The sequence below is a fragment of the Macrotis lagotis genome, chromosome 7 (assembly GCF_037893015.1).
Source record: "Macrotis lagotis isolate mMagLag1 chromosome 7, bilby.v1.9.chrom.fasta, whole genome shotgun sequence".
NCBI classification, from domain to species: Eukaryota; Metazoa; Chordata; class Mammalia; order Peramelemorphia; family Peramelidae; genus Macrotis; species Macrotis lagotis.
The window spans coordinates 64,223,711-64,235,957 of NC_133664.1; the positions used below are offsets into that span (position 1 = coordinate 64,223,711).

Here is a 12,247-nt window from a genome sequence, read left to right on the forward strand (position 1 = left end):
CTGGTCCACCACTCTATTTCTTAGCCGATACCAGTTTTGATGACTGATGCTTTATAATATAATTTTAGTTCTGGTAGGGCTAAGCCACCTTCTTTTGCACTTTTTTTTCACTGATTCCCTGGAAATTCTTGACTTTTTATTTTTCCATATGAATTACCTACAACTTTTACTAACTCATTAAAGTAATTTTTTGGAATTTTGATTTGTAGGACACTAAACAGGTAGTTTAGTTTTGGTAGAATTGTCATTTTTTATTATATTAGCTTGACCTACCCATGAGCAGTTGATGTTTGCCCAGTTATTTAGTATTTTTTAAATTTAATATTTTATTTCTCCTCAATGACATGTCAAAACAATTTTAAATAGTCATTTAAAAATTGTTTTTGAGTTTCAAATTCTCATTCTCTCCCTCCCCTCTTCATTGAAAACACAATTTGTTATAGTTATACAATCATGCAAAACATATTTCCATGTCAGTCATGTTATAAAAGAAAACACATTTTAAAAAAGCCAAGAAAAATAAAGTGAAGAAAAACTATATTTTGATTTGTCTTAGACTCAATCAGTTTTCTCTCTGGGGGTAGATAATCATTTTTATCATAAGTCCTTCAGAATTGTCTTGGAACATTGTTTTCCTAAGAATAGCTAAGTCCTTTACAGTTGATCATCATATAATATTGCTGTTACTGTGTACAATGTTTTCCTGGTTGAATATGTTGTATTGAGCTTGAGCTGTCTGTGAGATATTCAATTTGCATGTCTACAGCTAAGTAGCATAGTTAATAGAACATTAGAATCAGAAAGATCTGAGTTCAAATTTAACCTTAGATCCTTATTAGTTTTGTGACCCTGGTCTAGTTAATTAATTTCTCCCTGACTTGGATTTTTCATCCATAAATTGGTGATAACTATGGAACCTTTCTTACAGGGTTGTTGCAAAGATAAAGTGAGATGGTATTTGTAAAATGCTTTTCAAACTTTAAAAGTGCTTTGGAAATACTGGCTATTATTATTTTATAATATCACCATCATGATCACTGAAAAAATTATCACTGAAAAATAATAATTATTTAATGATAGCAATATATTAAATTCCAATGGGAAGTTGCTGATGGAAGTTACAGGAGAGATTAGTGACTCTGGGGAAGTCAATTGATGTTTCAGAGTATTAATTTTCTCATCTGTAAAATTGAAAGAGTTGAAGTAGATATAAATTTCTGATGGTAGGACTTAATGGACTCAAGTATCATAGCATAAGTTGCTTATATTGTTTTGTGATTCTAAAGGCAGAGATCATTTAACCTCTCCAGTGGAGAAAAGTGCTTTGTAAACCTTGAAATATTGCATAAATATGAGATTTTGTTACATCATAAACAATAGTGTGAACTTCATTAAGTTGATTGCATCAGTTTTCAAAAATTAATGTCATGGTTCTTTGAAATGATGCTGTAATTTTTATAGAGGTTACTGTGATTTTTGGTGCTATGCTTTAAGATGCTACCCATGCTTCCTTATCCCCAACTAGCACTCATTCATTCATATTATTCACAAAATATCTAAAATATATTTTATTGATAACTTTTCAATGGCAACTATGTTTTTCAATGTATCTCCCCCCTTCCCCTTCTTAGAAGTTCACCTTTAAATCAAGGAATAAAAACGAGGGGGGGAGAAAACATCCCTTAAAATTAATCAAAACATTGAAAGGTCTGACATTATTTCTGCAAAGAATGAGCAAGGAGAAGAGTACCTTTTCATAGCATTTTTTTTTGTGGGGGCCAAGCTTGACTATATCTTCACAGAAAGCAATTTAGATGTTTTTCTTTTATTCTTTCCACTTTCACTGTTATACTCAACAAGTATATGGTTATCTCTATCCCCTCTTCCTTTTCCTGTTTATTTCCTTCTCCCTCTTTCTCTCTCTATTGTTTTTCTGATTCTACTTAAAATTGAATCAGTTTATATGTTTCCTTATTTTAACATATTTATAATTTCAGTACAGTAACATTGTAGCATAAAGAGTTTATCCATGTTCACTTATGGGCATTGTTCTGTTATTACAAAAATGTTATTATATATATACATATATATATATAGGTATCTAGTAGTGCAATTTTAATAACTTTCTTAGCATAATTTGAAATTACTTTCTAATCATTCATAAAATCTTAAATACTACAAAGTCCAGAATATAAACTTTCACATTCCATTTTCATGGAGTTGACACATGTCACCATCACTAATGGAATCATCAGGGCTGATAGTCATCAGAGGAGGTTGATAATCTCCTCCTGAGAATAGAAGAGGATTATCTGAATAAAGATCTAAGGGAATGTAAAATGAAAGGCCATGATTAATCTGGAACCTCAGGTTCTCTGGAAAGTCAAAATCCACGGGGTTGAGATCAACAAGAAACCTTGTGGGAAAGTGAAAATTTAAGCCAAGGAGGTATACATGGGATCAGAAAACCAAGCTAGAGGAAGCTGATTCAGCCTGGCTCCCCAAAACTTTGGTGTTTCATGACAGGTGTATAGATCACTTAGCCATTCCCTGAGCTGATTCATGGGTTAGGCAAAGATCAAAGGTTCCATATTTTCTTCTGAATCAACTATGATGAGAAGTCAAAAGCTCAGTCAGTCCTCCACCTATTTTCTAGGCTCATTGTTTATGATATTAGATATATTTCATTTTCTTCTTTTTTTTATTCTTCTGGTCTTGTTTTAATATCTTTATTGTCTTATAAAGTTCTTACTCTCTGCAAAGAGCTATTCCAATCTTCAGAGAGTCTATTTCCCAAATAAATTTTAACATCTGTTGTAAGCTGTTAATCCTCTTTTTCTTTCTTTTCTTCTTACCATTTCACACTATATTTTGTGTCTCTTGCTTAATTTCTTCTAGGTTCTCTTATAGTCCTAATGGTAAAAACCATCCTTTTCTCTGAGGCTTTTATGAAGTTACACTCTTCTGAGTTTACCTCTCAAGTTCATAATATTTTTTTAATTTATTTGGTGTTTTCTTCTGCTTACATACATCTCTATCTGCATTGGGACTTTGTGCTTGGGAGTCAATTTTGTTCTCCCCTGTATTGCTAGTTGGAATGACCTGGTCCTGATTTTCCTTGGAAGGTGTGACTAAGTTTAGGTTCATCCTCTATAGGGAATTCTGGGTTTTAGATAAATCTCTTGGTGGCTCATCTTAGGTTTTGGTCTTGGCCCCTCTCTATCATCTTTTCTTTGACTGAGAAGAATCTGGAGTTTACTCAATCCCATACTGTGGCCCTGTTAAACTGCAACCACATATTATCACTTTTCCAAATCTTCTGAAAGATCGCAGGTGCTTCCCTTCCACCCCCTGCCATGTGTTACATTGATCTCTTTTCTTTCTATGGAATTAAATATGGACTGCTATGACTGTCTTCTTTTGAGGCTTGCAAGTAAACTTTGTGGGTATGAGATTAGGCAGTGGCTGCTTGGGTACTATACTGGCTGTGTTGGGACTTCGGTGAAGCACTGGCCTTGAATGGTCTATCCTTTGGTCTGATCTCATTTCCTGTTGTGATTCTAGGTTACTGTGCTTTCCATATTACCTGGACTTGTGTATATTTAGAGCCTCAGTAAGATATCTGGTCACCTTTTTAATGCAGTCCTTGACTTGATGGAAAAAAGTATAGTATTTTATTAGGTTTTCTTTATCATTGTTTCTTCTGATTTATTTTTAGGGTTTTCCTGAAGTGTTGTGGGGGAATGTTGTGAGGGAATCTAAGTTCTTGTAGGTTCTATCGTGTTACAATATTATCTGGAAATCAGGATGATCAGCTTATGTAGGTGAACACAATTGCTGAGTGACTATTGCTGAGTTGGTACATTGGACAAAGTGCTTCAATTGGAGTCATGAAGACCTGAATTCAAATTTCATTCAGATTATTAGTCTCTATCTATTTCATCTTCATCTAGAAATTAGGAAAATATGAGTTATATCTTGATTGTGCAGAATGGTAGAGTTGATGGATTTAAGAGATAGGCTGAGGGGCAGCTAGGTGGTGCAGTGGATAGAGCACTGGCCCTGGAGTCAGGAGTACCTCGGTTCAAATCGGGTCTCAGACGCTTAATAATTACCTAGCTTGGGCAAGCCACTTAACCCCATTTGCCTTGCAAAAACCTAAAAAAAAAAAAGAGAGAGAGATAGGCTGAAGCTATATGGCAAACTAAAAGGGTGTCTCTGCGGGACTGCTTCAAGGCTCTGTCCTTGGTCCTGTTGCCAAAAAAAATTATTAATGAATTGGAAGGAAGATAACTTGGGGAATTTGCAGATGACCAAAAAAAAAAAAAAACTGGGAAAGGGAGCTATGTTAACAAGTTATAACCAAAATGGATAAGAAACAATTAGCTAGAACAATGGATTGAATTTCAACTGCTGAAAATCAATAATGAATCAATGAGAATGTAGAATGGAAGAAGACAGGATGCATCAATTCTCGAGAAAAGGAACTAGAGAGAAGATCACTTAAGCTGAATTAAAAGAAACAGGAAAATGGGGATTATGACTCTCCTTTGCCCATGTATCAGATTATATCTAGAATACTGTGCTCAGTTATAGGCAGCCTATTTTAGGAAAGATATTAAACGGGAATGCCATTGTACCAAGTTAAAGAAAATAATGAGGGAACTCCAAACCATACCATATTTGTATTAGGTGAATAAACTGGTCAATACTTATCTTGGAAGAGAGAAAACTTATTGGGGACGTAGTAACTGTTTTCCCCTATTTGATGGGCTGTCATATGAAAGAAAGATGAACATTATTAGACTTAGCCTCAGAGAAAAGAACTAGAAACAGATGGGGGGAGTTAGAAAGAAAGATATTTGTTTGATAGAACTAACAGTGAAATGTCTTGCCCCAGGAGATAATGAGCTCCTCATATCACTAGTTTTTCAAACAAAAACTTGATAAATACTTGTCAGAGAGTCTTACTTGGTTAGAAACCGACTAGGCCACTGATTTAGTCCCATCTAAGATTCTTATCCAAAGATTCAGGGTTTTATTCTCTTCCTTAAAAACAACAAAAAAAAGAGAGCCCTATTCTTATTAGCTTCTTATCTTTGGACAACACAATCTGACACTTCAATTTCTTCATCTAAAGAAGATTTACATCTGCATCTTTTTTTAGAATTAATGTTAGTAGAGTGCTCTGAACCTTTAAACTTGTTTGACGACTCAAGCATATTAGTATATACGTAGTTAAAAAGGTATGTGCATACTTTATGTATTATCATCATTTCATAATCAGCTCGTTAATGAGACATGTGCAGAAACTTATTATAAAATGGTGATTATATACCAACCACACACTATTCTCTATGACTCCAGGGCTCAAAAGCACTCCATAAGATTCAGGTAATTAAGATGAAAAACAAATCCTATTTTTGCCAACATTACCCAGATAACTGAGAGAAGAGCATGGTTTAGAGTTTGAAGTTCTGGGACTGGTTAGCCTCCTAATTGGACTATTTTTAGAAAGGAGAACAGGAACATTTCTTGGGAAATACTATTTAGGATTTCTGGCAGGTGGGGGGGCAGCTTTGTCCCCCATCTTCCTAGAAATGTTCATGTTATCTCACAGGTAAGAACTTAAATACTGGTTGACTTCTGGCAGAGTCCAACCTCTAAAGGACATGTTTTTTAGTATCTTAGAAATAGTATCTGACAAAAGGAATTCTTGCCTTATATAGGTGGATCATATTGTATCTGTCAGGCTTTGACAATATGTAATTCTATGTCAGGGATAGCATGGTCTGTCTTATGATATGATTTAAATTAGTGGTTGATAGTTTAGATAAATGTACTACATGACCATTCTACAAGTAATATATCCAATCCTCTCAGTTTATAGATGAGGAAATTAAGGGTGAAAGATATGAAGTTACTCACCTAAAGTCATGTAAGCCATAAATAGCAAATTTAGAAACCCATTTCAAATCATGTGACTCTAATTCTAGTGTTTTCCTGCCATTCTATACAACCAATGGAAGAATATTTGTTGTTTGGTTGTTTCAGTTGTGTCCAAATCTTTATGACTCCATTTGGAGTTTTCGTGGCTAAGGCTAAGATCCTGGAATGGTTTTCCCTTTCCTTCTCTAGCTAGCTTTAAATATGAAGAAACTAATTCAAATAAGGAAGTGACTTTCCTTATTTGTTTTGTGACTTTCCCAGGTCAGAGAGATGCAAATGTCTGAGGTTGCATTTGAACTTACGTCCTTTTGATTCCAGGGCTGGTGCTCTATCCACAGTATCACCTAGCTGTCTCCTCTGTCCAAAGAAAGAATATGCCATATCATGATAGGATTCATTGAATTTTGATAATCCCCAAATGGAATACAAAGGTTAGACATGTTCACTGACATTATCATAGTTGTTATTAACATGTATTTTGCCAATGAATTAAAATATTGTATTGTGAATAAAGCTCTTTAGCTTTTTTTGTTTTTTCTGGTGGCAGAGGCCTGGATCATGGTGGATAGAGAGCCAGAAAGACCCAGGGTCATGTTCTGCTTTTGGTTCATACTGGCTGTATGAACCCCAGGGATGTCACTGAAACTTACAGTGTTAAGCTCAAATAGAAATGGTGGGCACTACACCATACACAATGATCCCTTGGGGGCAGTGTATATTATCTATGTTTTATTGTGGGCAGATGAGTGACTTGGTGAATAGACCATTGAGCCATGAGTTAGGTTCAAATATGACCTCAGACACTTACCAACTGGGCAATATACTTAACCTGTTTGTCTCAGTTTCCTTGTCTGTAAAATAAATGGACTGGAGAAGGAAACGGCACATCATTCTAGTTTATTTGCCAAGAAAACCTCAGAGGGATCACAGTCAGACATGTCTGAATGACAGATGTTTTATAATATTTTTATTTTGTTAAATATTTCCCAATTTCATTTTAATCTCTTTTGAGTCTGAAGAGTTACAGGGTCTTATGTCCTCAATAGCTTTCTAAGATTATAAATTGAAATGATCTGCATTGGTAGTTAATTTTCAACAAATTTCTTCTATCAAGAAAATCATAGATCCAGTCTCTAGTCCCAAGGTTTTGGAGAATAAATTCAACCAGCACTATCACTACCTAATTCTTAGCACATTTGTTTTGCAAATCACCTTATTCTAACAAATTTAAGTTTTTGCTTTGGAGAAAGGTCTAGATCTGTGAATTAATGAAAGAAATAAAAACCATTTCTTAAGCATTTTCTATATGCTAAGGATGACTAGGGAGCTCAGTGGATCAAACCCTGGGATTGGAGTTAGGCAGACCTGAGTTCAAATATGGCCTCAGACATTTACTAGCTGGATGACCCTGGGTAAGACTTTTAACCTCTGTTTGCCTTAATCTGCTAGAGAAGGAAATGGCAAACCACTGCAATATCTCTGCCAAGAAAACCGCATATGAGATCACAGAGTCAGACAAAGCACGTGCTAATTCCTGAGGATAAAAATATAATTGAGCTGGCCAGTCCCTGCCCTACAGAGCTTGAAAAAGAGTTAGAAAGGGCTGAGGTTATCTCAGTGGAGGCTTGTTTTGGATATTGCCAGAAAGTGATGCACAGGTCTGGATCTGGCTTATGGTGAAAACTCACCTGTCAGAACCTAGGTTCCAGTGGGGAGAGACTACCTGTGTTTATTTATGTATAGGGAATTTACCATGGATTGTAAATTCCTAGGTGGCAAACTTGATAGACAACTAATTAAGGCTTGTTGAAAGGACCTACAAATTCTTCAGCAGCTGTAAGTCCTTTCTAGGTTTGGGGCGTTGCTTGAGAGTACTGAAAGCTTAAGTGATTTAGCTAGTTTGCTGTTGCTGAATCATTTTAGTTATGTCTAAACTCTACACAACCCCATTTGGGGTTTTCTTGGTAAAGATACTGAAATCGTTTATCATTTCCTTCTCCAGCTCATTTTACAGATGAGGAAACTGAGGTAAAAAGGGTTAAGTGACTTGTCCAGGGTCACAGAGCTAGAAAATGTCTCAGTCTGGGTTAGAATTCAGGCCTTCCTGACTCCAGGCCCAGTGTTCTATCTTCTATGCTCCCTGGCTGCTTCTTTTGTTGTCATATGATTTATGTTGGGAGTTAGAAAAAAAAAAAGATTAGAAATGACTGAATTTATATGTATATATACATATGTGTATAAATGTATATTTTATATATATGTTTAAATAAAACATATATCCTTTACTTTCTGCCCATGTTTATATGACTATAAGCCAAAATCCTCAACATGCTAATTTTGTAAAAATGACTAACACTTTAAAATTCTAATTAAACTGCAGACCCCTTGATTTTATTAATAGCTTAATATAAAAGCACTTCATAAAATAATGTCTTTGTAATACATCCTTTATGATGTGTCAATGAATAAATGTAATAGTAAAAAGGAAATGTGCTTCTTTCCATGTCTTCTTGTGGCAGCTGATGAAGAGGCATCATTATAGATAATTACACTTATTCTATTTATTTTGACACAGCTGTCCCATTTTACATCTACTACTGATATTCCATGAAATTGGCCAAATGAGCTCGGTCACTATCAATCTATAACTGAGACACAAATACTTCCAGAGCATAGGACTGGGAGGAATTCCCACTGCTAGGTTCTCCCCCTGGGATGGTTGGGTGTGGTTTGTTTTCTTCTGTGACAGGAACAGGGACACACAGGAAAAAAATCCTCTTTTACAACCTAAATTCCATGTTCTTATAAATAAACTGAAGCAGCAGGGAAGGCCAGGAAGGAGGAGAATGTATTTTGTGATAATCCTTTGCTTAGGTTATTGCATACATTGGAAGTTATCCAGGTTGAAAAAAAAAGAAAAAAAAATAAACCATAGAGTGGATATATGTTAAAATATATTTAGGCCACTGGCCCTAACACAAATTTTTCTTAAAGGATGGAAATGTGTATGTATACTTACATACATATATATATATAATATGTTATGTATTGTATATATTTATGCTATATAAATTAGCATAAAATATGTTATGTTTTATGTAATATATGTATATAAAATAAAACATGATATAAATATAAAATATTGAATAGTTATATAAAATATATATTTGTGTGTCATATAATATATATGTTATATTTGAAAGCAACAACACAGAAATAAGAAAAAATCATAAACAGTTAGGAAATGTACCAAGTTTTCTTATTCTTTATTAGTTTAAAAGAAGTCAGAGTTTAACAATAATATGCCCCATAGGGTTCTGAACAAAGCAAAGGCTACCCAGTTATTTATGCTGAGACAGCTTCTTTCAGGAAGTGAAGGAGAACAGGGTAAGACCTATTGGCACGCCAAAGCTTATTTTCCATTAAACTCCCTTGTAAATTAGGAAAAGATCTTGTAAAAAATGGCAGGAGAAGTTGTGAAGTCAGTTCGCCTTTTGTGATTCCTTGCTTGTTGTTACTATTCTCACTAGAGATTTTCTTTTATTCAACTCAGCCCTTGCATTCACATTTATGACTGTGTGTGTGTGTGTGTGTGTGTGTGTGTGTGTGTGTGTGTGGTTGGAGAAGCTCACCCTCAGACATAAAAGAGAGGAAAATTGAAAATTGCATTGGAATAATTTCAACATAAGCACAGACTTCTACTAGATTAGCTCTAAGAGTGGAAATATACATGTGAAAGGAGCTGTCCTCTCTCCTCCAGATCCAGCCATTTGCTCATAGGCCACTCAAATCAAGGGATACAGCTTAGAAATGAAAGCCTCACTGGCATTGTGTTTTTTCTAATTAAAATTCAATGTATTAAACACAGTTGAGCACGTCTGCGCATACTCAACAAGCCACTGTCACGTCCTGGAAGTTCAAATCAAGAGTAAAGGCTCATTTCATAGTGTCATTAAGATTCAGCTCACCCTGAGGTTCTGAAAGGTTTTGACAAAGAGGATGAAAATGGCCTGTCAGAAATGTGCAAACACATAAATATATATTAAACTGCCTCTCCCCCGCCTTCTTTTTGGGCATAAGAGCATGGGTGGGCTCAGATCTCAAAGAAAATGATTCATCTCTCAGTTTGTGACCAGAAGAATAAAAGAAAAAAAGCTAAGAATTTGTTAAGCAAAAATAAAACAAAATAAATTGAGCAACTAGAAGGTGGGGGTGGGGTATTTCAGAGAAGAGCGGTGAGTTCCAAGGACTACATGGACCAAAAAAAGGTGTACTGTGGAGGCAGGAAGGTAGACAAAAGTCGTGAGTCATTAGGTGGAGTGTTTGACTTGGAACAAACCAAGTAAAAGGTATATTGGGTATTTCATGATGAAGATGTGCTACTCGACTTGCTATGATCCCTGGAAAGAATGCTTTCAGATGAAATCACTTTTTAATATCCTAATACATGAAGATGTCTGCAGAACTGACTTTCATATACCGGCCCCCCCAAACCCACATACACACATATATACTGGCTTCTTGATTGTAGCATAGGATAATTAGGAAGTTGAAGATATTCACAAATTTTCAGGTGGTGAGAATGTCCTCCTTTAGACTCGATATTTCACTTTGCCTTGTTCACTGATCACACATATATGCTGAAATAACAGGATTTTAAGATAAATTAAAAAAAACACAGTCAATAAAAAAGCACAACTAAACTTCCATAAATAACAGAGGCAGTAAATTTATAATCAACATATAATTTAAAAAAATAGATGCAAAATTTGCTTATGTGAATCACTCAATTTCCAAATGATTTATGTCCTCCCCTCTTATAATTTTGATTTCTAGTCTGTCTTGGACTCTGACAAGAGAAGCCTGAAGGATCCTGGTAGAAATGGAATCTTTCATTCCCTGAAATTTATGACATCTCCTTTTCCTGCAAACCCACTTGATGGGAAATAATGATATTGAGGATGGTATGGACTCTCATCCAGCCCTTCTCAGATAGCTGTTATGTTATTCCCATCATTGACATGAGCTCAAGAAATTTGGTTCTTAGGATAAACCAGAGAATATGACTAGAAGGATTAAGAGATAATACACCAATTCCTAGTTTACCTCAAGTGCCTATCTGCTCAGTTGTCAAATGAAGATAATAAAGATTTCTGTATACTTGCATTTCTGTTGTTTTTTCTAGACCTATGATTTTTATTAATATAATGTGATATGATATGAATGCAAGTGAGGAAAATCCCTCGACCAATATAGATCAACATCCTCTTTGAAACATATAGGATTAGAGATATCTGGGACACTTGCTGTGACTTGCTCAGAGTTGCATAGTCAATGTGTAGGTCTTCCTGCCTCAGATCACAATACCATATTGTCTTTTCATTAACCAAACAAAATATCTGGCAAGTTTTAAAAGCTTCTTGGGAAAAAAAGGACTTAACAAATATTTACTATTTTATTAATTTACTATTTATTAATATTTTATTAACAGTCATATACAGCATAATGTAAGGCAAGGGGGATACTATGACAAAAATATATTCATTACATTTGAAATCATTTTTAGAAAATCTGGACCTATGTTTCAATACTATGGGGAATTTCCATTGTGGAAATTATGTTTACTGCTACATTTTAGCAATTCCTCTGAAAGTTATAGTCCTGGAGACAATTTGGTGACATGGACAATGTGATGAATTAAGAGCTGAAAAAAATTTGGGTTCAAAATCTGCTTCTAATACTGTGGTGTTCACGGGCAAGTAAGAACTTTTCAGTATTTTTCAGCTACAAAATTTTTGCTATTGTAATGAAATTATGTATATAACTGCAAGACATTATATAACCAGGTATCATCACATCATCTTTATTACTGTTAATATTGTTATAGTTTCATTTTTGTTTTTTGTTTCTCTAGTGACAAATACATAGCAGATGCTTAATAAATACTTGCTGAACTATTGTTGTTTCCTTGGGTTACATCCAAATGACATATTTGTAGTTACAAAGTTAATATGTGACAAAAATGGCACTTGAACCCAAATCTCCCTGACTCTAGGACTGGCCTCTGTACCCATCATGCCATGGCACCTCCCTTTTTTGTGATACTTTTCAAAACATACTAAATAGAATTGAATCTAAACTTTTTCAGTAGTTTAGGAAATAATGAGCAAAAATAGACTTACATTGAGATCTCTGAAGTATTCATTGTAGTCTAAGGCATAGCCCACCACAAATAAGTCTGGAATCTCAAATCCAGTATCTTAATAGGGAAAAAAAAAGACAAGTACAAAACTATGAG

At 34.8% G+C, this 12,247-nt stretch overlaps 1 protein-coding gene across 1 annotated transcript in view; it reads right to left on the reverse strand.

Annotated features, from left to right (window-relative positions):
* Positions 1-9,205: 9,205 nt before the first annotated feature.
* The window catches only part of PRTFDC1 (phosphoribosyl transferase domain containing 1), a 104,934-nt gene continuing 101,892 nt past the window's right edge, over positions 9,206-12,247 (reverse strand). Inside the window, exons 8-9 of the mRNA XM_074193022.1 lie at positions 12,132-12,208; positions 9,206-10,589 (exon numbers count right to left, since the gene is read on the reverse strand). Of these exons, the coding sequence (XP_074049123.1) occupies positions 10,542-10,589; positions 12,132-12,208 (125 nt within the window). The 3' untranslated portion in view covers positions 9,206-10,541. The remainder of the gene's footprint in view (positions 10,590-12,131; positions 12,209-12,247) is intronic.